This window comes from Oryza sativa, chromosome 6 (genome assembly GCF_034140825.1).
Source record: "Oryza sativa Japonica Group chromosome 6, ASM3414082v1".
NCBI lineage: Eukaryota > Viridiplantae > Streptophyta > Magnoliopsida > Poales > Poaceae > Oryza > Oryza sativa.
In genome coordinates, this window is record NC_089040.1 from 1,985,157 (window position 1) to 2,012,010 (window position 26,854).

At 39.0% G+C, this 26,854-nt stretch overlaps 4 protein-coding genes and 1 long non-coding RNA gene across 5 annotated transcripts; 1 reads left to right on the forward strand and 4 right to left on the reverse strand.

Moving 5' to 3' along the window:
- Positions 1-158: 158 nt before the first annotated feature.
- On the reverse strand, positions 159-3,946 carry LOC107277920 (uncharacterized). The gene is made up of 3 exons (XM_066311426.1): positions 3,907-3,946; positions 2,906-3,046; positions 159-752 (listed from the first exon to the last, which is right to left on the reverse strand). The coding sequence occupies exons 1-3, from the start codon at positions 3,944-3,946 to the stop codon at positions 289-291; spliced, it is 645 nt and encodes a 214-aa protein (XP_066167523.1). The 3' UTR covers positions 159-288.
- Positions 3,947-5,485: 1,539 nt separating this feature from the next.
- On the forward strand, positions 5,486-9,165 carry LOC9269570 (uncharacterized). Its single transcript, XR_010742158.1, has 6 exons — positions 5,486-5,646; positions 5,843-5,891; positions 6,145-6,345; positions 7,071-7,201; positions 8,763-8,863; positions 8,938-9,165. It is a non-coding gene; the product is annotated as an uncharacterized lncRNA (long non-coding RNA).
- A 1,655-nt stretch (positions 9,166-10,820) lies between these two features.
- LOC4340029 (uncharacterized) lies at positions 10,821-15,009 on the reverse strand. Its single transcript, XM_015787561.3, has 7 exons — positions 14,671-15,009; positions 13,075-13,446; positions 12,303-12,483; positions 12,002-12,200; positions 11,331-11,473; positions 11,187-11,234; positions 10,821-11,104 (listed from the first exon to the last, which is right to left on the reverse strand). The coding sequence occupies exons 1-7, from the start codon at positions 14,919-14,921 to the stop codon at positions 11,048-11,050; spliced, it is 1,251 nt and encodes a 416-aa protein (XP_015643047.1). The 5' UTR covers positions 14,922-15,009; the 3' UTR covers positions 10,821-11,047.
- A 2,080-nt stretch (positions 15,010-17,089) lies between these two features.
- Positions 17,090-20,745, reverse strand: LOC9266746 (uncharacterized). Its single transcript, XM_015786272.2, has 7 exons — positions 20,414-20,745; positions 19,456-19,833; positions 18,560-18,740; positions 18,276-18,486; positions 17,728-17,855; positions 17,574-17,612; positions 17,090-17,459 (listed from the first exon to the last, which is right to left on the reverse strand). The coding sequence occupies exons 1-7, from the start codon at positions 20,617-20,619 to the stop codon at positions 17,379-17,381; spliced, it is 1,224 nt and encodes a 407-aa protein (XP_015641758.1). The 5' UTR covers positions 20,620-20,745; the 3' UTR covers positions 17,090-17,378.
- A 1,416-nt stretch (positions 20,746-22,161) lies between these two features.
- On the reverse strand, positions 22,162-26,113 carry LOC9272651 (uncharacterized). The gene is made up of 9 exons (XM_015786136.3): positions 25,795-26,113; positions 24,979-25,332; positions 23,599-23,779; positions 23,296-23,503; positions 22,915-23,042; positions 22,782-22,823; positions 22,650-22,697; positions 22,518-22,559; positions 22,162-22,415 (listed from the first exon to the last, which is right to left on the reverse strand). Exons 1-7 carry the CDS (start codon positions 26,019-26,021, stop codon positions 22,656-22,658), a joined length of 1,182 nt encoding a protein of 393 aa, XP_015641622.1. The 5' UTR covers positions 26,022-26,113; the 3' UTR covers positions 22,162-22,415; positions 22,518-22,559; positions 22,650-22,655.
- Between the last annotated feature and the right edge of the window lie 741 nt (positions 26,114-26,854).

The window sequence follows — 26,854 nt, forward strand, 5'->3', positions numbered from 1 at the left end:
CAAAACATATCATATTTTGAAACTGAGAAAGTGAGGAGCATACATGTTGAAGTTACTCCAACCTCCAAATTAAGATAGCACCTTGGTCTATTGTCACTTTATGAGATGCAAATTGGGGAGATTAATTGTCTACAGCAAGCAGCCCGCAGCACATCAACTCAGTAGCAACTAGAGTATATATATAGCAGTAGAGTAGCCATGATGATGTAATCCAGTACTGATCAAAGTTCAGAAGGCACCTAGCTATCAGGACACACAACCATGAATCATACAATATATCGATCAACATCAAATGACGTTCAAGGTTGCCATCCTCAGCACGTCCTTGAGATAGACACGGCCAAAGCCCTCCTCTCCAAACTCTATGCCAGCACTATTCTGATACACCAGGTACTCTTGCCCCTCTCGTCGCCCAAATCCGACCACCAGGACACAATGGGAACGTGTGACTCCATCCTCGTTTTTCTCCCTCTTGTTAGGCTCGTAGGAGTAAATCTCGCCTGGCTTGGTGGTCCTGAAGTTGCTAGATATCTTGAATCCTGCAGCCATGACCCTAGCTTTTATCCCGATCTCTTCGGCAATTTCCTTGAATTTAACATCCTCCTTGTTAATCATCTTCCAGTTATAGATTTTATAGCGCATGCCCTCAAGGCCAGGATCTTCTGCAGCAATACCAATTTCTTGTAGCACTCTTAGTGCCACATGCATTCGGCTTTGACCTCTACCTCCACCTGGTTCTGTTCCGAGCTCTCCTGCATTAAGCAATCAAGACAAGAAGTATCTTAATGCTGCATGCATGCATTTGCTATTTGTAACACAGAAATTTTTGTATACCCCTAAACTTTTACCTAATCCCTTCTATGTCGCTAAATTTTGCCTAATCCTTTTTATGCCCCTGATTTTTTATATTATCCTCTATACTTCTATTCCGTTAATTAGTTGGCTGTTAAGTGGCCATTATATTGTTTTTCTAAAATAACCATATTACCTCTAGTGCACTCTCTCCATCCAAAAATAAACCAATCTAGGATTGGATTGGATATCACATAGTACAATAAATCTGGACATGTGTTATGTCCAAATTCGTTATACTATGTGATGTTCCATCTAATTCTAAATTGGTTTATTTTAGGATGGAAGTAGTACATCATAAAGTGGTAAGCGTCCTCACTAAATAAAATGTTTGAGTGGCTGATACATACTAAAAATAATAATTGCACTGAATTCGAAAAGGAAACTTTAGATATTAAACATTTTTTTGCATGGACTGACAATAGTGACCAAAGGTAAGTATTACTACTGCCTCAAAGAAAATGCATTCCTAGCAAATTTTAGACAGATTAGCATTCAACACAAATTATTGCCAATCTAATGTTGTTTCTAATGATTGAAACTTACTCCTTATTCCTAATCCACCGTGCATGTACATATTTTATATATATATACATATATATATATATATATATATATATATATATATATATATATATATATATATATATATATATATATATATATATATATATATATATATATATATATATATATATATATATGGTGGTCCAATTTTTCATTATTTCACTAAACGAGCATGTACATATCCTATCTCACTATAAAGTTGATGCATATATAGTAACTTGTAAAGCTTAACATGCTAGTATGTCACACCATCACCTAATAGCAATTATTATCCACAATATTTTAAACAACATGCAAATGTGCCACTAGCAATTATTATCTAGAGTATTTTAAATATCATGCAAACATGATATATCAATTACAATTTTGTTGTATTTTTAGAACTCAATATGCAACCAATGTCAAATCATTATCTCCACTTCATTTTCACACTATTTAAACACATACATATATCATTTTTATAATATATTTATGCATTCATTCATATATTCCGCAACAAAATGCAGGGGAATCAACTAGTTAAAAGGGGAAATTCAGCCAATCAGTCAATCTCTCAAATTACATGCATTAACAGGATGGCGAGATGAGGGATGGAAAGATATAGGAGGGCCGGAGGTAGGATATATTCATCAACTAATTAGTTAGTAGGGTCTCACCTTGCTAGAAACACAACTTATTTAACAAATTTGAAATGGTAGAAATACATTCTTTTTGGAGGAGGTAGTACATGGTTATGGCAAAATCCATACTTTTAAAACCGTATATTTATTCAAGAATTACTTTTCAAATTTGATGTAAAGTTTTACAATTTTTTGAATTTCAATGATTTTGCTAATGTATCCTTTTGTATATTTTTTTTTCACAATCCAAATAATTGTTGCGTGGAACATCTCTCACTTTTAGTTATATGGTAAGGTAAATAATGTCATTTAAACTGTTGGGTTTAGTCCCACATCGTTAATTGGTGATGGAGGAGCATGATCTAAAAGGTGGCGGCGGTCCTAATCCATTGGACTAGTCTTTTGGGCTGTGTAGGCTCAGGACCTAAAGTTGTGGCTCTGGTTAGGCTTGTGGTGAAGCAGGCCCAATGTGATCTGGGTGACCCATAGTTGGTGGACCAGGTTGCGCACTCTAACATAAAAAACAAACGAACAACTCTTGGCCCAATAACATAAAAAACAATCTTGGCCCAATGTGACATAGGTGACCCACAGTTGGTGGGCTAGGTTGCGCACTCTAATATAAAAAACAAACGAACAACTCTTGATCAATTAGTGGAATTGGCATGTAAGGGATCAAAAGTTTGGTCAATTAGTGGAATTGGCAGGTAAGGGATCAAAAGTTACTGGAGGATATATAATGGATCTAGCTTGGAAATCTTAATAAGAGCATTTAATTTGTTGTAATAATAATAGTAGAAACAATCCTAAATGAGGTTGATTTATGTTTTATGTGGATGGTTGATCATTATTTGCGGCAGTATTACCTGAAATCATCTTATTGTACTGGCTGACGTAGTCATCAATGGATAAAGTCACCTCAAAATCCTCCTTGGGGATAGATAAAGCACCACGCCTTTTGTAATGGGACTCAGTAGCAGCCCCGAGTGAGTGAAATATACAAGTGTCTGCAATAAATTAACATAGAATTATTTACTTTGTATATATAGCTTGGGGAAGTAAAGCAAACCTATTCCTAGTGTAAGGACCTGTTTAGATATTATACAGATTGCGTGTAAATTGCGAGACGAATCTTTTAAATCTAATTACAACATGATTTGACAATGTGATGCTACACTAAACATTTGCTAATGACGGATTAATTAAGTTTAATAAATTCGTCTCGCAGTTTACATGTAGATTATATTGTTTGTTTTGTTATTAATCTACGTTTAATATTTCAAATGTGTATCCGTATATCCAATGTGGCACGACAAAATTTTTCACCCCTGAATCTAAACACAGCCTAAATAAGTCTTACTCTTTTCCCCCTGGTCATGGACCGGTGGCAGTAAGGATTTCCCACGAAGCTCCCTTCCTCGCTAGTTTACCTTCTTACTCACCTCAATGGTGTCGACATGAAAGAATGCCGAAAAGATATAAAAGAACGATGTTTCAAAAAAAATTGACCATTGACTAATGAACACGCCTTTCTTTCCTACAAAGACTGCTACACTAGTACATGCTGAGGGCACCCACAATGGTTATCTATAAGCTCTCTACAAGAGATCCATGTCAGCATATTTTCCTACTTGGAAGAGATTAAATGAAGAGAGAGAGCAAAGCTATCTACTAACATGGAGATAGTCTATAGAGAAAAATGAGGCAATGGATTAGAGAGCTATAGATACCCATGTAGACATACCATTGAAGTGGTTTACTATTAATCTAGTCTATTGTTGAGGTGTACATGTTTTATAGATAGCACCTTACTTTACCATTGCGGGTGCTCTGATAATGCTGCAGTTAACCGTTTTGGTGTAAACACTTAGGCTCTGTTCGTTTCCTGGAGTTCCCAACTCCCCCATCTCATTTTCCGCGCGCACGCTTTTCAAACTGCTAAACGGTGTGTTTTTTGCAAAAAGTTTATATACGAAAGTTGCTTAAAAAAATTATATTGATCCATTTTTGAAAAAAAAATAGCAAATAATTAATTAATCACGTGCTAATGGACTGCTTCGTTTTCCGTACCGGAGGGATGGGTTCCCAACTCAACCAAAAGAACAGAGCCTTACAGTGTTGTTGGAGATGTAGAGACAGAAAGGTTGTGCCTTTCTAAGAAAAGAGAGGATTGCTGTACATATATGCATATGGCAAATATACCACGTCGTTCTTTCAATTTATCAAGCAGCAAAATTATTCAAATACTCAGATTTTGTACCAAGGTTGCACACACAATAAAATTTAGTTGGGAAGAGATCTGATTACTTCCAGTGATTAACAAACTAGTAAGTGAGGTGATAAAGTAGTGTAGACAAGGCTAGACAATGGAAGTATAGTAAAAGGGTCAAGCATCATGGGCTCCTCCTCTGTCCTGATTTACTGAGCTGTAGGTGAATGCCCCGATGAACAAATTAATTTATCACGACATAGTATACCACTAAACCATGTAATAATCAAGAATTACTGACTAACTGAACAATCTACAAGTAAGTATGGCAGTTCCTGGTTGAGGATTTGTTTCAAAGTACGCACTGCATCAATAAAGCTTCGTCTTTTACGTACACAACACATCAGAAATGCAATTTTATGATGTATATTAGGGTGCAAAGTTGGGCCTTTTTACATACTTGATGTCCGTATGAGGTCGGGAACAGATTGATGAGCACGATGAGGAATTGAGGAGGAGGAGGAGGATTATCTTGGCGCCGCGCGCGTTGAGTGGTGTCAAGTGTGGAGCTAGTGTGCGTGGGAGCAGAGACACGATCTGAAGAAACCAAATGAATCACGATCCGATCGATCCTGCCCTGCCTGAGCTCGTCCCTGCAAACACCGCTGGTTTCTTGAGGCCGGATTTGATTCAAAACACATACACGCGGACGGACACAGAAGAGAAAAAAAAAAGCTTCGTTTTTTACGCGCAGAACGCATCAAAGACGCATTTTAATCATGTGCTAGGGTGCAAAGTTGGGTTCTTTTACCTACTTGATGTCCGGATGATCAGGTCAGGAGCGCCTGCTCCTGCTCCGTCGAAGCGAGCCGCCGTACACCGGCGTACGTGAAGGAGTGGTGACCCCGTGGTCGACCGAGGCGGCGGCGGCGCCGATGAGCTCACCGCCGCCGCGCTGGGTGGACGCAGCACAGAGAGAGGTGGTCTCTCTCTCTCTCTCTTTCTCTCTCTCTCTCTCTCTTTGAGTCTCAGGTGGTAAAGCAACAAGCGAGAGGAAGACGACGACGATATATACGCGAGGAGGAAGAAGATGGTGAGCTCCAAGCAATGGTGTCCGTCGGATGAGAAAGGAAAGGCCAAGATTTCTTCCTTCAGGTTCAGGTGGCCACCACCCACGGTCCCACCCGCACCCACACAGGCCACAGAGAATATATGCAAAAACCACCTCCAAGTTTTTAAAATCAATTTCTCCAATTCGTCGCTCTCCTCGCCTGCGCACCGCAGGCGGCGGCGGAAGCGGAACTGCTTGTCTGCTTCTGCGAGTGCGAGTGCGAGTGCGAGTGCAGCCTGCAATTTGGGGGGAATCGCAGCGCCGTCACCGCAGGAGCGGGAGCTAGGGTATTCTCCCGACTGACGCATTGTGTTTCAGTTTGCTTTTGCACTTTTACGACCCAAGCTTGTTCTTGTTCTTGCAAATTTGTTCTGTTCCCGATGCAAATGCAACTGACCCGCGCGTTCTTTGTACCGGTTTTCTTTCTTCTTTCTTCTCCTTGTGTAGCAGTTGATAGTATTTATCTCTTGTGTGTCGCCTCAGATGGAGAAGAATAAGTACATCGGAGGGGGATATCTTCTTTCAGAAGAGGGTAACTTCTCTTTTCTTTGAGTAAAGAAACATTGCAGTTTGAGTTTTTCTTTCAGAAGGGACATGTAGCAATTTGAGTTGCATGCTCAAAACTCAAAAGAGGGGAATGTTGCAGAGTTCTTTTGAATAGCCCAATGATAGGCTCTAACTATACTTCACTGCGAGTGACGATATTGTGCATCTCAAGATTCCAACTCCTTTCAGCTAAACTAGGAACAACAGTGGTGCTTGATAGCTGTTGTTCATCAATGCAGAAGCGATTTGAGGAGGACGAGTGGACAACTATGTTATTGTATCTTCTGACAAGAGAGTACAACATGTGAAAAGTGATATAGTTGTTAAGGATGTGAAACTGTGAAAGAAAGTTTGGGTTTGCTCAGAGGCTCTAGGAGGAAGTCAATTGATAGATGAAGCAAAAGAAATGGCAAGGAAGAAGGATCTAGAGCTAGAAGCAGGTACATCTATTTCAGTTTGCTTTGCTCTCTACTTCTAATGATTTCTTATTGTCCGTGTTAGATGTTTAGAAATTAAGGGTGGCAGTGGGTCTCAGAGTATGCAACCTGTGGAAATGATGAACATCATTGAGCAAACAAGGGTAAACTTGTAAATGAGTACAGTTAAACAACCCCAGCATAAGCATCCCTGCGACTCAGATCAAGTTGACCTTGGTACTGAAATGTCACAGAGGAGCTTATTGCAGACAATGTAGATGATGAAATTCACCTTGAGGAAGTAAATGATAGTACTTTGAATGAGAGCAGCTTCCCCTGGTAAGCAAGTAAGAAACCAAGGGGGGAGGGTCACCAGGGGTGGGCCCAAAGTTAAAAAGGAAAGGAAAAAACAGAATATAACTCATAATATACCATGAACAGTCTACTTGCTACGATAACATTATGAACATGCCAAGCATTTGGGGATCTAGAGAAAGTGTAAAGAGAAAGAACAACAGTAGGTAGGGGGTTAGAATTTCCATTTTGTCCACAATGTACTACACAATATCTCTTCTTTGTTGCCTCCAATTTGGGCCTACATGGCTACTCCCCACCAAACTCATGCTCTCTTATATTACAAGACCCATCATGTCCCGAATTCAAATTATCATTCTTTTCCACTCTTGCTGTTTCCTCTGTATTCTTAGTTTCTTACTCTGAACCTGTGGCTGTCTTTCCATGGCTTCCAGCACTGCCATGACAATTTCTTGGAGAACTGACAGGAGAAACTTGATCACTGGTTAGCAGGGAACCATAGTACATGAGTTCTCTTCAACTCTGCTTAAAATGTGAATGGCAAGATTTGCTTGGCATTGAGATGGTGAGTTTTTGTGATTTTTTTTAATCATTAAAGAAGACAGTATATTGAGTGTAACTTAGTAGTTGTTTATGGAGCAGCTTAGTAAAATGGAAATAGAAAATTCCTTACTGAGTTAGTCCAGATATGTAATAATACGCTGCATCCGTAGGGAGTAATTTTAGTATTGTTAGAAGTGAAGATGAGCAAAGCCTGGAAGTTTGTTCAGATGGACTTTTCTTTTAAAATTCTGCTGTAGAGCCTAAGATTGATTATAGATTGGCTTTTAAGTAGGAGACATTTTACACCGTCTAATAGCATTTAACCATTAGGATCCTTGTATGTAGCCTGAATAGGATTTTGATGCGTCCTGTCTGGAAATATCAATTTTCATTTTTAGTAGTTACTTCCTCCGTTTCATATTATAAGACTTTCTAGCATTGCCCACATTCATATATATGTTAATGAATCTAGACATATGTGTGCCTAGATTCATTAGCATCTATATGAACGTGGACAATGCTAGAAAATCTTATAACCTGAAACGGAGGTAGTAGATCTTTGGAAAGAACCCTCTTAGATCATGCTTCTTCACTAAATTGACACTATAACTCAACTGCAGTTGAATCCACATTTTAAATATGAACTTTCCCAAAACACAATTGTTTTGGGAAAGTTTTTTATTTGATTTTCAGTTTATGTCAGCCTGTCTCAGGGACCAGTAATATTTGATCAATGGCAGGCACAACTGAGAAGGCTTAAATAATGTGTTTGTGTAAAAAGTTATATTAATCGGTTTGAAGGAAAGTATAATGAAGTAAAACAAAATTTGTTAAGACAAATTGATGTTTTAGACAAACATTGTGATGTTTTAGTTTTGTGTGTATCAGTCAGGAACAGAGAGGTTCATGTTGAGAAATGTTTCGCACAGCTCTCAGAGAAGAGAGAAAGAAAGGGACAAAATGATCCAAAGTGAAGGTTTCATTGAGGCCGGTAATACAACATATTTACAAATAGATGTACGTGGGTAGGATGGAAAGGGGCTGGTCTGAAACTTACGAACCTAATTAATTTGCGACTTTGGGGCCAAGAGGGCTTATTTCAGTACATCCTTGAAGCTCCCAAAGTTCAGAAAATACCATTTCCGTATGAACTAAATAGCCACTTCAGATACCATGTTTCTCTGGTTAGTAACCAGACATTTGTATTCTCTTAAACTATAATCTAGTTAGGAGAAGTTTGCAGGGCAATGAGCATTGTCAGTATTGTGGGAATGTTGAAATATTCAACCATCTATTTTCACAGGCCCTCTAGCAAGTTCGTCTGTTCAATTTCATTTGGCATCCCTAACTTCCCAGCAAATGCTCATGACCTGGGCTGGAAAGTTTTTAAATCAGAAAGAGAAGAGTTTGCAGTGGTTGGGGTGGCAGCTGTATTGCTGTAATGTGTCTCTTTGAAATGCAGCCTAGCCTGTAGTGGTATAAAAAAGGCTCCTGTTTTTCTCAGTAGTCAGTACAAAACTGTCTGATCTCACCTCAGCAATTTTCATGTTTGTCAATGACTTGATTTTTGGGCAATTATGCAGAATGCTTTGTCAGTGCTAGCACTAGCAGGATGCTGCTGGTAGAGGTTTTCAGTGGTGAACTGGTACACATGGATGGAGAATTGGCAGTGGCTCTAAACAATGTAAATTATTTCATAATTGGCAGTGGCTTCAGAGGTTTGGGCAATAATATAGCTTCTTCTGTTTCATAATGCAGGTTCTGTCCTGGGCTGTGGGCCTGTGTCCAAATCTTATTACTGCTGCATTCTCCTGTTTTTGCATGTACAAAAAAAAAAAAAAAAGAATGTGCTATGCGGTTGGCCAGGTGGCAGTTGGCTGTATCTAACATCTTTAGCAGACAGATTAGTTTCTGTTTTCCTTTTGTTACATGCTATGTAAAAGTCATATGGTTTTTATAAAGTGAATACCTGTTTCTCCATGGCTAGAAATACAAAATGTGATCTGCAGTTTGCTTCTCTAAATTTTACTAGCTTACCAATTGAAATTGTGGATGAAGGTTTTGGTTTGCTCATAAGATCTAGGAGGGGGTCAATTGATAAAGGGAGCAACTTAGGACATACGAAAGACCATATTCCTTATTGAGTTGGTCCAGATCTGCAATAAAAATAACTACCCTGTATCTGTAGGGGTGATTTTAGTATTGTTAGAAGTGAAGATGAACAAAGCACATAAGTTTGTTCAGATAGACTTCTATTTTTAAATTCTATTATATAGCATAGGATTCTTTATGGATTGGCTTTTAAGTAGGAGAACTTTGTCCGATCATTTAACATTAGGATCCTTGTATGTAACCTGGAGAGGATTTTGGTGAGTCCAGTCTGGAAATGTCAGTTTTTTTTTGTAGTAGTTAGATCTTTGGAAATAACCCTCTTGGATCATGCTTCTTTGCAAATTGACACGAGAACTCAACTACACTTGAATCCATGTTTAAATATGAAAATTGTGTTTTGAGAAAGTTATGTATTTGATTTCAGACTGGAATATAGAGGCCCATGTTGAGAAATGGTTAACACAATTCTCGAAGAAGAGAGAAAGTAAAGGAACGAAATGATCCAAGTGAAGGTTTCATTGAGGCCAATAATAACATTATTTACAAATAGAAATAAATGTTCGGAAGGGAAATAGTTTTGCGGTGGTCGGGGTGGCAGCTGTATTGCTGTGATGTGTCTTTTTGAAAATGCAGCCTAGCCTGTAGTGCTAAAAAAAAGCTCCTGTTTTTTTTCTCAGTAAAGAACCGTCTGATCTCACCTCAGTAATTTTTCACATTTGCCATTGATTGATTTTTGGCAATTATGCAGAATGATGTGTCAAGGCGCTGGCACTAGCAGGATGCTGCTGGTGACTTTAGAGGTTTTCAATGGTGTAACTGGTAGTGGTACACATGGATGTAAGTTACTATTTCATAATTGGCAGTGGCTTCAAAGTTTTGGGCTATAATAGTAGCTGCTTCTGTTTCATAATGCAGGTTGCCTCCTGGGTTGTGGTCAAATCTAATTGCTGTTGTTTCATGATGCAGTTTGCTGTGTCCAACATCTTTAGCAAACTGATCAGTTTCTGTTTTCCTTTTGTCGCATTGCTGTGTAAAAAGTCATATGGTTTCTATAAAGTGAAGACCTGTTTGGTTCACTAAATTTTACTACTAGTGTATCCGTTATTGTTGTGGGATAAGATGATCGTGTTTGATTCACGTGTTACAGAAATGCACCCTGAGCTGACTTCTTACATTCATGCACAATGTATGAAACACTGACAAGAAGTTCCACAGTTTATTACAAGTATATCACACCAGTTAACAAAGTTCTCTGTCTGTTTTCTATGTAGGTATCAGTATATTATGGCCTACCTATTTTCTAAACTATCATGCCACTGAAGAACTACTCTGGATATATTTTGCTGTTTCAGCATAAATCAAAATATGCATGATCCTTACAGTCGAATGACTTAACTATTATCAAGTTAAAGAAAAATGGATTTAAGACTGTTTTAAGAAATTTATGTAGAACTTTTTTTTTTCAAAAATCACACTGTTTAGGAGCTCAGAAGCGTGCCATCATGCCATACTCATCAGCTCATGGGATGTCCAAGAAAAAAAACATTTCAAATAAAACACTACACCATTACGACCATCCATTAAGAACCAAAGCCACGGTAGGCAGAAATGGACGACGAGGTGTAAGGTTATATGTCAACGCATACATGAGAATTTACATTCCGTTACTCTATTCTAAAATTTGAAACTCAAAATTTATGTTTAAATAAACTTAAGATAGGTTAATAGTGTAGAAATGTAAAGATGCAGTTCCAACTCATGGCTTGAAAACTGGATCAAAAATATCTTCTGGTTCATCTGAATCATCAAGACCCTAATCCAATCATGATAACAATTAGTCAACAATTGAGAAATTATATTTAAATGCATAAAATTTAATAAAGAACACAGCAAACCTCAATCATCCTTCTTATCCTACTCGCCTTCACTTCCTCTTCCTCATCCTGTGGAAATGGAAATTATTGTCATTCATTAACAATGAAACACAAATTTTTGTTTAACTGATTATCATAAAAAAGAAGGAAAACAAATAATCACACCTCATCATCATCAGATTCAGATTCAGTCCAATTTTCAGTTTCAAATGGCATAACTATGTCCTTGTGACCGCCCACATATGTATCGCTATCATTTGGGTGCTTCATATCCAGATTTCGATCGTTCTTGCAACCATAGCAGATACCTGAATATGTCTATTTGTCAGATAATTGGCTATCAAGTCACCAGTTGGGAATTAAAAAAAAGTAAAAGATGCTATCTACCTTAATAGAATTGAGCAATCAAATACACACAACACAAATAATCCACCAACTCAAGAAACAACATATGTATTACATAATGATAGTATATGGAATGAAAAAGACAAGTGCACACCATACAATTGGCAACCATCTTAAAAGTAATTGTATCACTTGTATCAGTAAATTCAATTAGCATGGAACAGAAAAATGCACTAAAACCAATCTTTTGGTTGTTAATAACTCATATGTTTGTAAAAGTGGTCTCTTCAAATAGTTATTAAGGGTGTGTTTGGTTGAGTGGATGGGGTTGGATGGGACATGGCTGCCAGGATTTCCATAGGCTAACCAAAAATGACACATGACATATGAAATTTAACATTGTTCCTTATAATAATATATGCCCATTAACAGGAGCATTTAATTTGTGTAAAAAAAACAGGAGCATTTATTTTAGTACAAGTAGGGCATACCATTATCAGCAGATTTAATCAAGCAGCAACAAGTCACTACCCAATCTTCCTCCCCTTGCGAAGACATCACTTCAGCAAAAAATAAATTGTCAATATCAGCTCCACTGGTCTTTGCTGTGAAATTGAAGTGATTGAACCACTTAATTCCCTCAACAATCAATTGATAGTGAACAACATCTTGAAGCTCATAAGCAAGATCCTACAACAAACAACAACAGGATAAAATTTACAAAGTGTTTTATCTCCAAGACTTGTAATCCACGCAATCAGAAAAAGAGTGAGGATGAGAAGATAAGCAAACCTCAACAAGGTCATGATCATCATTATACTTGTCTAATAGCACTTGAACCATTTGACGTCTTCTCTTATCAACGTTTTGACTAGCTTGTGATCTGGAATATTTCTTTCTAGTACCATCAGGCCAATAAAGTGATTTTTGTATCATCCTCTCCACAGGAGAAACTCCATCTTGCTCCTTGAACCTAATTGGAATCACACAAACTAATGATTAGGAAGATGTACGTCTGAAGTGAGGCATATAAAGTACTATAGTTGTCAACAAACAAATGATATCACTTCTCAAATTTTGAAACTACAGGGTTGAATTGGCTATTTTCTAAACAAATTTCCATGATCATAAGTTAAAGTGTAAGAAGTCTTCATCCTTTATATTTTACATCCCAACTCCTTTTTTGCTTGTGGATAGGAATAGGTTCTTCGCATGGCAATGCTTTTTTTTTACAGGAAATGTTCCAATGTTTTCATTTGCAGGATCTTTTTACTAGCTGACCATAAAACAAGCGGGGTTTATGCTTACTTGGTGAACTTTCTTGTTATGTTTCTAGTTGTGCTAACAAACTCAATCAGAAATGATGGATTTTGGAGACCATAATTTTTTCAGTTTCTGAGCTATCTATAAGTGACTAAGTGAGGCACTTTTGTTCAGTTTGTAATTCATCTTTTACTCGTTTCGTAGGGCTAATTGACCTAGGACTGTTAAATAGTGTATAGCAAGTGCAGTACACAAAAAAGGGACAAATAATAAGCTAGAACCAGGTTTAGAAAAACCTTACATTGGACACTTCAGGCTCTCAAGATGACGATTGATAGCATCCTCAGCTTCATATAAGTTCAGAAATGGTCCATCTAGAGCAGGATATGTGTGAAAAGATCCTCCACGATCCATCCTAATGTGATATATCCATGGCCAGTCAGCAGGGTCTCTTGTCCAAATGGTTGATTCAGGAGAAGTGTGATGGCGGAGCCTTGATGATGGTGAGACCTCGCTAGTGCCATGTGGTGCGGATGGTAAGGAAGAGGTAGTAGCAGTAAATGGATCTCCTAATGTTGTAGGTTCAGGCGACTCCTCCATGGTTGCAACTTCTGGTTCTTCAAGCGTTTGTTCTAATGAAAGCTGAGTATTGCCTTCAACATGCTCCTCACACCTAAATTAGAACAAGCCCAATATTACATATAATTATTTTTTGGATATTGAATGCATAAAGACAATTCTATTAATGCCATTCCAGAATGACCTGAAAGTACATAATGCTACAACAAAACTCAAACTAAATCAACACAACTCCTTTAGGCTAGCTCACACTTTTAAACCATCAAAAGCTCAAAGATCTTTATTCCTTAACCCCGTACACCGGTACACACATCATGATTTTTCTTTTCATAAAATAAACAGTGTGTTGCTTGATGTGCCATCTTTCACTGCTCAAGCACTTTGATACACTGTAAAACTAGCAGGCATGGTTCTGCAACAGAAAGATTTCTCAGGGCAACCATGATGAGTGATGTCGCAACAGGTAAATTGAGGAGAATAGGGCATGTAGGTAACAGCCTGACAGGTTGAGTTCATGAACTGAGAACAATAAGAGGATATCTAGGGAGGTACAACAAGTGTCATGGTCAGAACAGCAGTAATCTTACCGGATGAAAAGACTGTTAATTGGGATGCAATTAATTATGGAGGGTGGGGGACAAGCAAAAAAAAAAAACTTTTTTTTAAGTGCAAGTCATTGGAATGACCAGTTTTGTTGTAGCACAATCAAAAGCTTGGGATTTGAAGTGACATTTGTATTACCAATTGACCACAAATCATTGGAGTAGCATACACTATTATATACCTAAAAGCACATTCACTGTGCTATGCCAAGTCAGGGAGAAACATGCTAATGGCTGGGGCTAAAAAACAACATACTACCCTCTGCCGTCAGTAGTGAAATCGGCATCAGAATACATATGTAAATTTTCCAGTGAGAAAAATAATTGTTTTGAAAGCAATGCCCTGGTAAGATTTGAGACACCTAACATTTGCAATCAATAATTTTGCGCTCTAGAGCTGGACCTATTTCACGATATGCCCATTTAGCCACTTGATTCACAGTTCTCTTTTTTCCCCCAACAAAAGAACCCAAATCCCCCCCGTGCATTCGTATGAATTGGCTCAGTCCCTGTCCCCAGACCGAAATTGACTCATCCAAGAGGGTTGTCCGAGCAGCAAATAGATGGTGAGGAAGACGAACTGAACTGGAAGCAATAATCAAGCAACTCCTCCAAGGAGGAAATTTTCTGGTTGGTTCTTGAGCAACTTCAACACAAGTACCAGTTACAGTTAGAAAGAGAGAACAGAGTGAGGTGAGAGGAGGTGATGGCCGTACTGTGGAAGCAGGGGCGGCGGGGCTGGATCACGGGACTCCCTCTGGGGGTGATAGTGGTCATAGATTGCGCCCAAGAGCTCATGCAAGCTTGGGAACGGCTCGCCGGGAAGACTGTATCCCAAGGCGAAATACCCGCGAGAATTGCGTGAGACTAGTATTTGCCGATCCATGAAGGGCAGTTCGACGTGCAGAGGGGGCGGGGCCATCCGAGCCCTCCTAGACACGCGGCGTTGCCTCCGTGGAGGGTCCATGGATGGGGGTTGGCGCCACCGCCCACCGGCCACCGGTGGTGAGGGCGTCGCCGGCGAACCGGGGAGGAGGAGGAGGAAGACGACGGGTGGCGGGGAATAGGGTTTCGTGGGGACAAAATAGCCCAAACCGGCCTAGTGGATGATGCTGTTAAGAGTTATGGGCCCAGAGAGCCCATTTGGAGGATGGCCCAGTAGCCCACAACTATTTTCCTCCCTAAAATGCAGCTCACTATTTCTTCCTTTTCTTTAAAAAAAAAGGGTCGTGTTTTGTTTCTTGGGTTTCGGATTTTTTTTAGTTTTTTACTTGTTTTAATCCATTAAGGTATCAAAGATCATTTAACAATAGTATATATTAGGCGACCCCTAACAAACCGGGATCATGCAATTAATTATTTTGTGATATTAGATTAAGTTTGTAACTAATGAACCCATCTAAGTTTGTGTTTACAATCTTCGCTTTAATTCGGCCCATGCTGCTAGAATAAATTGGCACGCTCGCTGGGTAGGTTGTCTATGTACCAACAATTAAAACTATATATTTAATACCGACTCTTAATGATATTTTTCAATTTTCATTTTTCCAGTATAAGCTGCACCACATATTATTTACCTGAAGAAATTCGTTGTATTTTGGATTAAAAAATCCTTATAGTTTGCAGTTTTAGATATGTTTCTTGCTGAAAATCATATCTAAAGCACGTAATTAAGAAGATTATACCATTGGATAAATCAGTTCATAATTAACTTGTTAGGTGTATAAAAAAACTATGTCCTTCTAATATATCGATAACCAAGCCTGTTGCATCTTCGAAAAGAAAATAGAAAGGAAAAAAATAAATAAAGTTGCAACATGCTAGGTCCATGCAGAGATCGATCGATCGAGTACGTACCGGTGTTCCATGACGATGTTTTTTTGCGGCAGCTAGCCGAGGAATATCTCGATCTCGATCGCAGCTAATAGTCGAGGAATTAAGACGACAATTATTAATTATTAATCAATTGAAACGTTCTGCTCTGCTTGATTTATTATATACAGATGCCTCGCTAGAAACCGTGAAGGAATCGTAATCGGGCTATATATATGAATCTAATAAACTGTACGTATATACCGTATAACGTAGAGTAATTAACGAACCACATGCATGTCGAGTCCGATATTTATCACAAATTCACGAGCTTGACTCCATAAATGAATCGGATCGTTTCATCAACTTGAAAATTCATCCGAAAGATTAGCAGAATATGTAGGGGAGACGGGTAGTAGGCCGATTGGGCCTGATATTATTGTCTGGGGGTCCATGGTTTCCTAATTAAAAGCCCGCCAAGGTATTGTGGGCCTAAAAGAGTTGAAAATAAGTCCAACTTTCTTCCCTCACCTTTACGCGGAGTTAAATCGACATTCATAAACCATAATACAGATATCTTAACCCTTTAACTTACAAAAACAGGTTAAATTAGGTCCTATGACTATACGGATGTATGGTTTCGCTAAGGGACAATTTCGTTCATACCCCTACTTTCATATCCAATATTGATTTTACCCTCGTTTTCTAGGGTTTTCGTTTTTCTCCCACTTTTTTCTATTGAATGAGGCGTTTACCCCTGTAAGAATGGTAAAATCTGATAAGGCGCACTGTAAGAGTTACTCTCTCCGGATTGATAATACTTGCCGTTTTGGACAAGGGCACGGTCTCCAAAAAATAACTTCGATCATTATTTTTCATTGTAATATGTATAAAAGCAAAGTACTTTATAAGATTAATCTATACATGTAGTCACCATATTTGAAAGACAAATATTTTTAAAATGATTCATAATCAAATATTCTAAAGTTTGATCTTATCCTTATCTAAAACGACAAGTATTATCAGTCCGGAGGGAGTAAATAGACTATCTATTGGAAAATAGTATATTTTTAATCCTTAAATCCTCTTTAGAGAATCTTAAAAAAGATTTAGGAAAGAGATTTTTAGGAATCTTAGCCATGCTCTGAGCAAATCAAAATTTAAAAATTGGCCACTGAAGTAATTAAAAGCCTTAGTACTTACTAAACAATCTAGAAATAGAACAGAAGAGTTATTTTGCTTGCACAGGACCATTCCAAAACCACTATACTTTCCAAGATAGCCATTGAAAAAACATCATAATCCTCCTTTAACAGGTAAAGCTAAAATTCGAAGATCAACCAGCACAACCACTCAACCAGGCGAAGGCCTGGAACTCAATAGTTTCACACCACGGTATAAACGAGCAATGGACAGCGTTAGTCTGATGCTGTTGAGACACAGAAGTCACGTACCATATAGTATTATAGTAAAATGGCAGGTTGTACTACATAATAACCAAAACTCCACAAATTCCTAAATAACATGAAAACGCACTACTACAACACAGACACGGTAGCATAAAAATGGTTCTATACTCATTAGGAGTACGTACTCCCGCTCCCATTCCACCTCAACCAAAAAGTTCTTCCTGTAAACCTGTTTCCTCTACATCACCAAAAAGTTTTTCATGCAAACCTGGTTCCTCAAGATCCTAAGGAAAAGGCAACAGCAAACAAACATCAATGGACCATCACGAGAGTAACTAGCACCATATTACATGTGTAACAATATACAGTATGAAACATTTCATATAGTACAAATATACCTCGTAAAGTTTTCTTATCCTCTGCTCCTCTTTTTCTTCCTGTGAAAGGAGCATCAGAAGCATGTCAGTATGCCACTGGCAATGAAGCATAGCATATGCCTACATGCTATAGACAGAAAAAAAAAAGAGGGGTGGAAAGATGGGCTTATCACACATCTTCAGACTCGCTCATCTCTTCGGTGTCATAAATTCCACAAAGATACTCATGTCCACCAGCATATTGGTTAGTATCATTTGGGTGCTTCAAATTAACATTCTGAAGCTTGCAGTTATAGCAATTACCTTAATAAGAAAGAAATAATACAACTTGTCAATCAACTGTTGTTCCATCTGTTAGGCATCAAATTAAATAAATATTTCCTAACGAACAGTTAGGCAAGTGAAGGTAAAGAAACATGCATTAATGAATATAGGCCACAAGGAATCCACCAGTTTCAAAATAACAAATGTAAAACGTGAGGTAACATATAAATCCAGTTAGCGCGAACCTGAATCTGCAATGTACATACTTTTGAAGTAATCAGTGGCCGTATAATTTACACATACATAAACGTGGTGGCCTAATCCAAATGATGCAAACGACATAGAATGCAATATATAATATTGTAGACATACATAGCCAATGTTTCTCAAAACTACATGAGTATAGAGATATTGTGAACCAACCCCATAAAAGTTAACTGAATACAAGGGAACAATTACCATTGTCATCAGATTTAAGTGCACAGCAACAAGTGACAATATAATCCTTTTGTCCTACCAAACACATCAATTCAGCAAAGAACAGATGAATTTGATAATCCAATTCATTATCTCCTTTGGTCAATGCCGTGAAATTTAAATGGTCAAACCACGTACAGCTCTCCATAATTGGTTGAAAGTGAATGACATCTTTGAGCTCGTATGCAAGACCCTGAAAATAGAATTAAGAATCAGAATACAATAAGAATGATGGGATAGTAACGCTAGAGATCGGGAGAACAGACCCCTAAAAGACTGTGATCGTCATTATACATGTCTAATATCACCCGAGCCAATTGGCGCATATCATTATGCACATCCTGCGTTACTTGTGATTTGGAGTACCTCCTCCTAGTTCCATCAGGAAAATAAAGGATTTTGCGTACCATCATGTCCACAATAGACTCCCCATCCCGCTCCTCAAACCTAGCTCAAATCAGAACAACCCATTATTAGTATAAGGTGAAGTGAACTATAGGTAAAAAAAATAATAGGGGGTTGCAGATATATTGTTAGGTAATTTTTAGATAGCAAAATGTACCAACAGTTTAGCGAGTTGAGGCTTAGGAGTTTGTGTAAAGAGTGTTTAATAGAAGTTTTAATATACATATGAAACAACAAAACACTAGCATAGTTTCTGGTAGTCGACAACAGAAAAGAGGCACACCCATTTAAAATTACGCATAACTAACTTAACTAGTTTCGAGGTAGATAAGGTGTGCATGGCTATTGGATTTAGATTTATCAATCTTTAAAGCATTTCCCTATTTAAATTCCTAACACAGACTGGTGTTTTTGCCCTGTTGTTACCAGTGAATTGACTAATTCTTGTGGCAAACTGACAATCAGTCTTGTTCAGCATCTAAGGCACTAGGTGCGATATAAGCTATACTTAACTGTACACACTGGAATGCTGCAAGCGAAATTAAAATATTCTTGGATGAAAACTTGTGCAATCAGGTCTTACTTTGCAAATTTTCTTCTATTCCAAGTATTCTCAGGTGAAAACAAGTGCAATCAAGTTGCCTAAAATTGTTTCTTGGCAAATTTTATCCACCTTAGCATGGCATTGTTCTATTTGTAGATATAAAATCGCATACCAAGCACATGGAAATAAAAAGAGGATATGCAGGTATCTTACTTTAATGGAGGATATAGGATGTTAAGATGGCTAGTGAAAGCGTCTTGAGCTTCATTTAAGCTGAGAAATGGACCACCCATATCAGGATACGTGTGGAACAGCCCACTACGATCCATTCGAATGTGGTATGACCCGCGGCGGCCTTCAGGAGGTTTGTGAACCCAAATGACTGACCCAGGGGATGAGGAAAGGCAGCACCCTGATGGTACAGCGTCAATGTTGTCTTCTGGTACTGCCTGTGGGGAGGAAGAGGGACTGGAAATAATTGGTTCTTTCAATGCTATAGCGCCAAGAAGCTCCCCCACGGACAAAACATCTGGTTCCTGCAGTGCCTGTGCAGATTCAGGCTCAGATGCACCTCTCAAAAGGCCCTCACACCTGCAGTGAACAAGATCAATTAGTACAACAAAGTATCTTGCAAAGCCAATATTCGATCAATTAGTACAATAAAAGTATCTTACAAAGTCGATATTCCAGAATGACCATTGCACAAATGCCAGGTTAACATACTAGGAAATATTGATCTGTTTTCTAAAATGACTCGAAAAGATATAGCCTTTTACCGAATTGCGGCATCAGTTTAGTAGAAGTGAACCTATGTAATACACCAATTTATAGTGCCGTTAGTTCTATTTTTAACTATATATAAGCCGACAAAAGGAATTCAAGTATCCTGCCTCTCCCCTCCCCTCCCCTCTAAACCGACAAAAGGAATGACTTTCATCGAGTATCCTACATTCCCACCCCTCCCCTCCCCTCCCCAAATATAAGAAGGGTGTGCAATTTGTCTCGTGATTGATCATCACCTCATTATAGAAAGTGTCTGGGGAACCATCAATCCTCAGAAACATAAATGATAAATAATAGGATTGAATCCAAATGCAAGCCCTTTCATCAACCTTGTTCATCGACAGAGAAAGATAGGGAGGAGGGAGGAGGGTTGAGGTGGTGTTCGTACTGTGTCGGCAGCGGGGCTGGATCACAGGGCTTCGACCGGAGGTGATAGTGGTGGTCGAGTGCGGCGTAGAGTTCATCGGAGGTTGGGAACGGCCCGACATCAACATCGCGCCCCCCGGAGGCGAAATACCCACGAGAATCGCTGTACACTCGTACCTCCTCATCCTCACACGGGTCCCGCTCCCGCCCTGCTGTCCTGGACGCCATGGATGGGGATGGCGCCGGCCGCCGGCCGGCGGCGGGGGCGTTGCCGGCGGACGGTGGCGTGGCGGGGACTAGGGCTTGGTGGAATCGAAATGGCGCAAGGCGAAGTGGCCAACACAAGTGACTATTGGGCCGGAATTGGGCTCGGCCCATACTAAAATTTGCATGACTGGATCGAGTCCTCTTGCATATGATGAGGACGATCTGGTGTCTTGCTGTTCCATGAGAAATATGCCTATCGATCGATTTCTATTTGGTTTCTTAATTATGTCGCTCGATGGAGCCGCTTGATTGCTACAGTGTATTTGCTAAATTAACCTAACTAGCAGGAGCATGGAGGAGACGAAAAAAATAAGCAGTGTATGCGCTTGGTTTCACGGATTGGGGTCGATTTATATGAAGGTTTAACAATAATTTGAGAGAAATCAAGCTAGCCACCACATGCAAAAACTCCTACAATGCACTTATATAAAGATAGGCAGATCATAATTAAATGCAGTTTGAAGATGGACTTACTTAGGATGAAGATCCGGGCTCTGGTGATCCATGATTATACTCAATGTACAGTTTTTTTTTTTTTTGAGGGATACTCAATGTACAGTTAAGACGGTATTTGGCTAACAAAATTAGTTTAAGCGAGCACGGGATTGGGGGCGATTTATATGCATCTTCTTCACTGGACAATTAACGTGAGGGAATCGGAATCGTTACCGTGTTCTGAACAAATTACTGTATGCGTAGTACTCCCTCCATCCTTAAAAAGGCCCAACCGAACCTAAAGGAGCAATCCCTATTTTCATATCTAATTGTGATTTTACCTCTGCTATTTAGGTTTTTTTGGCCCCTGCTTTTTTTTTTGATCGAATGAATCGATTACACCTGTTTTTGACGGAAGCAAGTGGACCCGGAATTTGTTAAGGGAAAGAAATAGGGATTTTGCAAATCTTGTGTTACCCTTCTATTCCGGCAAGGTCACTCCGTGCTTACTGGAATAGCATTATACTCGTATGTCTTGCTCTTGGAGCCATGGTGCTCAACGCCTCAACGGCAGCGCTGGGCTCCGGCTAGATAGTACTAGCTCAGTGCAGTGAAGCAACTATACGATCGAGCTAGTACACTCAAGTCTGAAGCCTTAAAAGGACGTGGTGATTAATTCGTTTCAAAATTTTGTTGATTATTCTTTCAAATTTGTTATCTTCATCAATGTTCGTCAAAATTTTACAATAGTCAAATCTCTGAAAATTGCATATCTGGTCTGTATATCTGAAGCTGAAACAACGAAGAGAAAAAACAGGAAGAAAGAAGGAAATGGACGGCTGAGATGAGCTGATACCGTTTCGCTAATGTAGATCGAACGTCCTTGTTTTCTTTCAGTAATTACTGTTTACCGTAAGATACGTCTTAAGCGAGCTAATGAACTGAGCTGGGTTTGTCCCTATTCGTGGCGGCAGAATCTATATAAGCCGATCCGATCCCCCTTTGCATCTATCGAAGAATATAAACCCTAGTTCTACACTTGTTCTTTGTCTTGCAGCGCACTTTAAATTCCCCTAATTCTGTTATTTTTCATGCAATTTCTTCCTGTAGGATCCCAAGTAGGTAGCCTCTAAGCCAAAAGTCAAGTTAAGGTTCCAGGTGCATTTGGTCCCTGGTTCCTGGCAACAATCCAGATAAAAAATAGTAACATTGTATAACATTATGTTAATTATAAAACAGTCTAGTTATATTGCACCCTCCATGTTGCAACTGACATGACCTCAACCAAAAAGCTCTTCCCACACACCTGGGTCATCAAGATCCTAAGAAAAACATTAGAGAGCAATCATCAATTTTGAGAAGAAAAAAAAAGACACTATACTGTATGCATATAATAACGCTATGTCTGAAATAAGGTCGCGTACCTGATACATTTTTCTTAGCCTTTGCTCCTCTGCATCCTCGTCCTGTCAATCAAGGGGCAGAAAACTGTGTCACTAACATGGTTGCATGGCATAAAATATGTTAATTATAAATCCGTTCCAGTTGCAACTGACATGATCTCAATCAAAGAGCTCTTCCCATACACCTGGATCATCAAGATCCTAAGAAAAACACGAGAGAGCAATCAACATTAATTGAGAAAAAGAACACATACTCAGCCAGAAACATGACATATACGGATATACCTGATACATTTTTCTTAACCTCTGTTCCTCTGCATCCTCATCCTGTCAATCCAGTGGCAGAAAACATGTCATTCACAATGAAGCGCAGTATATGCATTAATGAAAATAAGGAGGAAAAGATGGATCCTCTGACCTCTTCAGAGTCACTCGACACTTCAGTGTCATATATCCCAGTGATATAACAGTGGCCGCCAACATATGAATTGACATCATTTGGGTGCTTCATACTTCTGTTCCCAAACTTGCAGGTATAGCAGTTACCTTAGAAAGAAATAGATCGTTTCGTCAAATGACAGACACACCATCAGTTATTCAGTTAGGCAGCAATTATATATATGAAAATATCTTAAATTCAAGTTGAGCTAATGAAGGTAAAAGGAAAAAAAATGCAAGAAGCTATGAAAAAACAGATTATTAAACATGAAAAACCAAATGTTTCTCCCAGGTTTATGAGTATATACAAATTATGAAGTATGAACCCAAGTCCACAAAAGTTAAGACGGGTACAGCTTACCATTGTCATTAGAACTTATCAAAGAGCAGCAAGTGACCACATAATCCTTTTGTCCTTCTAGAGACATTGCTTCAGCAAAGAATAGATGGTCACGATCTAGCCCTTTAGATCCTTTAGTGTTTGCAGTGAAATTTATATGATCAAACCACCTATGACTCTCAAATATTGGTTCGAAGCTAACGACCTCTTTAAGCTCATAGGAAAGATCCTACAATGAGAAATAGAATAAGATCGGCAAGTGTGACATCAATTAGACACCACCAAAGCGAGAATGATAGACATAAAGCGAGAGCAAGAACAAACCTCCAAAAAATTTTGATCATCATTATACATGTCTAATATCACCTTAGCTAGTTGATTCATCATATTTTTGACATTCTCAAATGCCTGTGCTTTGGAACATTTCTTCCTAGTGCCATCAGGCCAATAAAGCTTTTCCCTTATCATCCTGTCCACATATGACTCCCCAGGTCGCTCTTGGAACCTAACTCAGATCAGATCAGACTATATCATTAGTACAAGGCACAATGAATATAGTACAATGTGGGGGTTGCAAAGGCATTGTTAGAGAATGTGTACCAGCAATTTAGTTCAATGTTTAGAGAATGTGTAAATGTTATCTAATAGAAAGTTCAACATGCATATGATTTGAAACAACAAAACACTAGCATAATTTCGCAGTTATCAACATAGAAGAAGCACAAAACTTCATAATTTGAAAGGTATACGTAAGTGCCGTGGAATCACACTTAGCCTCTGGCACATCAAAGCTAGCTGGGAAACAAGCTATCTATTCCTAGATAGGAACTAGAATAATGTGATCCAACTGGAACCGCCATTATTCACTATGGATCATATAAAAACAGGACCTAATATAAATTCAGAAATAGTTCAGCTCAAGTGGAGGCAGGTGAAGAAGAGGGCTCATCCCATGATCAACTGCTGCAAGCGTCTAAAGAGGTGAATGCAACTGCAGCAAATGAGGCGAAGGAGGAGCACCCTGTGTCTGCTTGAGAAATGAGGTAAGCTACAGGATTTGACCCACACTCTTGTAGTCTTGTTACAAAGTTCTATAATGCAGTTTAAGTCCGAACTGCATGTGAAATAACGCTATGTGAATGGTTAAGTTGTATAATGCAGTTTTGACCAGAAATGCTGTAAAGACTTGTCTGGATGCTGCTTTGACAAAACAGATCACTTCTATGTATCTGTGAGGATAAGAAATAACCAAACTACAATTTTGATATGAACCACCATGGTTTGGGAATCAATTGCAACATTTTAACCTGAGGGGAACATATAAAATATATGCGTTTCAGTAATTTAAATGGGAAAGGTTTTTTTCTCTCTTTCTCAAAAAACAAAAAAAAAACTGAGGGGAACATGCCTAAATGATGCTTACCAAGCAACAACTAGCTTAGGCCTTATCAACTTCTGAACTTCATAATATCTTTTTGTTGCAGTCATTTGTGCTTAACAACCTCTTAAAAACATAGTTACCTAAAACTGTTCGCTTGCTCAATTGCTTTCATCACTTAGCAAAATATTTCTTTTTATCAGCCAGTGAACAGTACAAACTACAAGTTAGGTCCTACAGTTACATTTTGTGATTCATGATCTGAACACCATCCAAGCACAGGGGAAATAAACAGCGTTAGCTACAATAGAGTGTAAGAACCTTACTTTACTGGTGGATAAATCCTGTTAAGATGGCTGCTGATAGCATCTTGAGCTTCATTCAAGCTCTGAAATGGACCACCCAGATCAGGATACATGTGGAATGACCCACTACGATCCATCCGAATGTGGTATACCCCAAGGCGGTCTTCAGGAGGTTCCCGAACCCAAATGATTGACCCAGGGGAGGAAAGGCAACGGACTGATGGTGAAGAGTTGATGGTGTCTTTTGATACGGCCTGCGGGGAGGAAGAGGGACTGCAAGTGATTGATTCTTTCAATGTTGTAGCATCAAGAAGCTTTCCCAAGGACAAAACATCTGGTTCTTGCAGTGCATGTGCAGATTCAGGATAAGAGCACCTACAGTAGCAAGATCAATGAGTCAAACAATTTATCTTAAAAAGTTGATATTCAGTCAAACAGTTTATCTTACAAAGCTGATATTCTAGAAGGATCATTGTGCAAATCCGAGGATAACACACTAGGAAATGTATAGTCTTTAACCAAGTTACAACATTTGGTTTGTAGAAATGCACATATGTTACACACCAATTTATCCGAAAAATTGACAATTTGACCTTTTTGTAAAACTTGTCAAAATTGACAACCCTCCCTCCCCTCTCTTCCCTACCCTTCCCCAGATATCAAGTTCTACTGATCAATATTCTCCTAGTCCTGGTTTCCCCTTCTGGGAGAAGCAATCTTCACAAAAAAAAGCAATCGATTGAATCGAAATCCACTAACTTTCACAAACCTCCACAGGGAAAATATATGCCCTCGAGATATAATAAGAAACAGATAAGCGAAGGGAGGTGTTCGTACTGTGAAGAAAGCGGCGGCGGGACTGGATCACTGGGCGTCGTCCGGGGGCGATAGTGGTGGTAGAGTTCATCGGAGGTTGGGAATGGCCCGGCATCATCATCGCGCCCCCCGGAGGAGAAATACCCACGAGAATCGCTGTACACTCGTACGTCCTCATCCGTGAAGGGGGATCGGGATACCCCATCCGCACATGGGTCCCGCTCCCGCCCTGCTCTCCTGGACGCCATGGATGGGGATGGCGCCTCCGGCCGGCGGTGGGGGCGTCGCCGGCGGACGGTGGCGTGGCGGGGACTAGGGCTTGGTGGAATCGAAATGGCGCAAGGCGAAGTGGCCAACACAACACAGGTGATATTTTTTTATTTTTTAGACATTTTATGTTTTAATTTTATTAATAACCATTTCTAAAAGTATTTTCAAATCTACCATGATCAAATAACTCTATCGCATTAACAACCACACCACGCTCTTGTTACGCCACCACTGCTCGTGTGACCAGCCACTTAGGTGGCATTACCGAAAGATTCAGTTTTCGAAAATATTTTTAGAAATAGTCTATTAATAAAATTAGAACATGAAAAGATCTTAAAAAAATAAAAAAAATTCCACACGTGACTAGGTGAGGACGAGGAGTGAACTATTGGACCGGAAACACTCCGTTCCGGGATTGGGCTCGGCCCATGGTAAATTTTGCGTATGGACCATTGCCCCTCATGCGTAAGGCCCATAATTGTTTCTCCTTTTTCTTAAAAAACTACATTAGTGTTTATGACTGAATCGCAGAAAAGAAAAAAAACAACGTTAGTTCTGTTGGGTTTTCAGTTGTTTTATTATATCCAATTAAAATTTTGATTTTTCTGTTTTTGAGTGTACTCTTGAACAATTCACCAGGCGAATTGCAAGATAGCAAAAAAAAAAAAAAACTCGCTAGAAAAATTAAGCTAGCCAGATGCGTGCACGATACTCCCTCTGTTTTAGATAATAAGACATTTTGACTTTGATTAAAGTCAAACTACTTTAAGTTTGAATAAATTTGTAGAAAATAATAATAATATTTTTAACT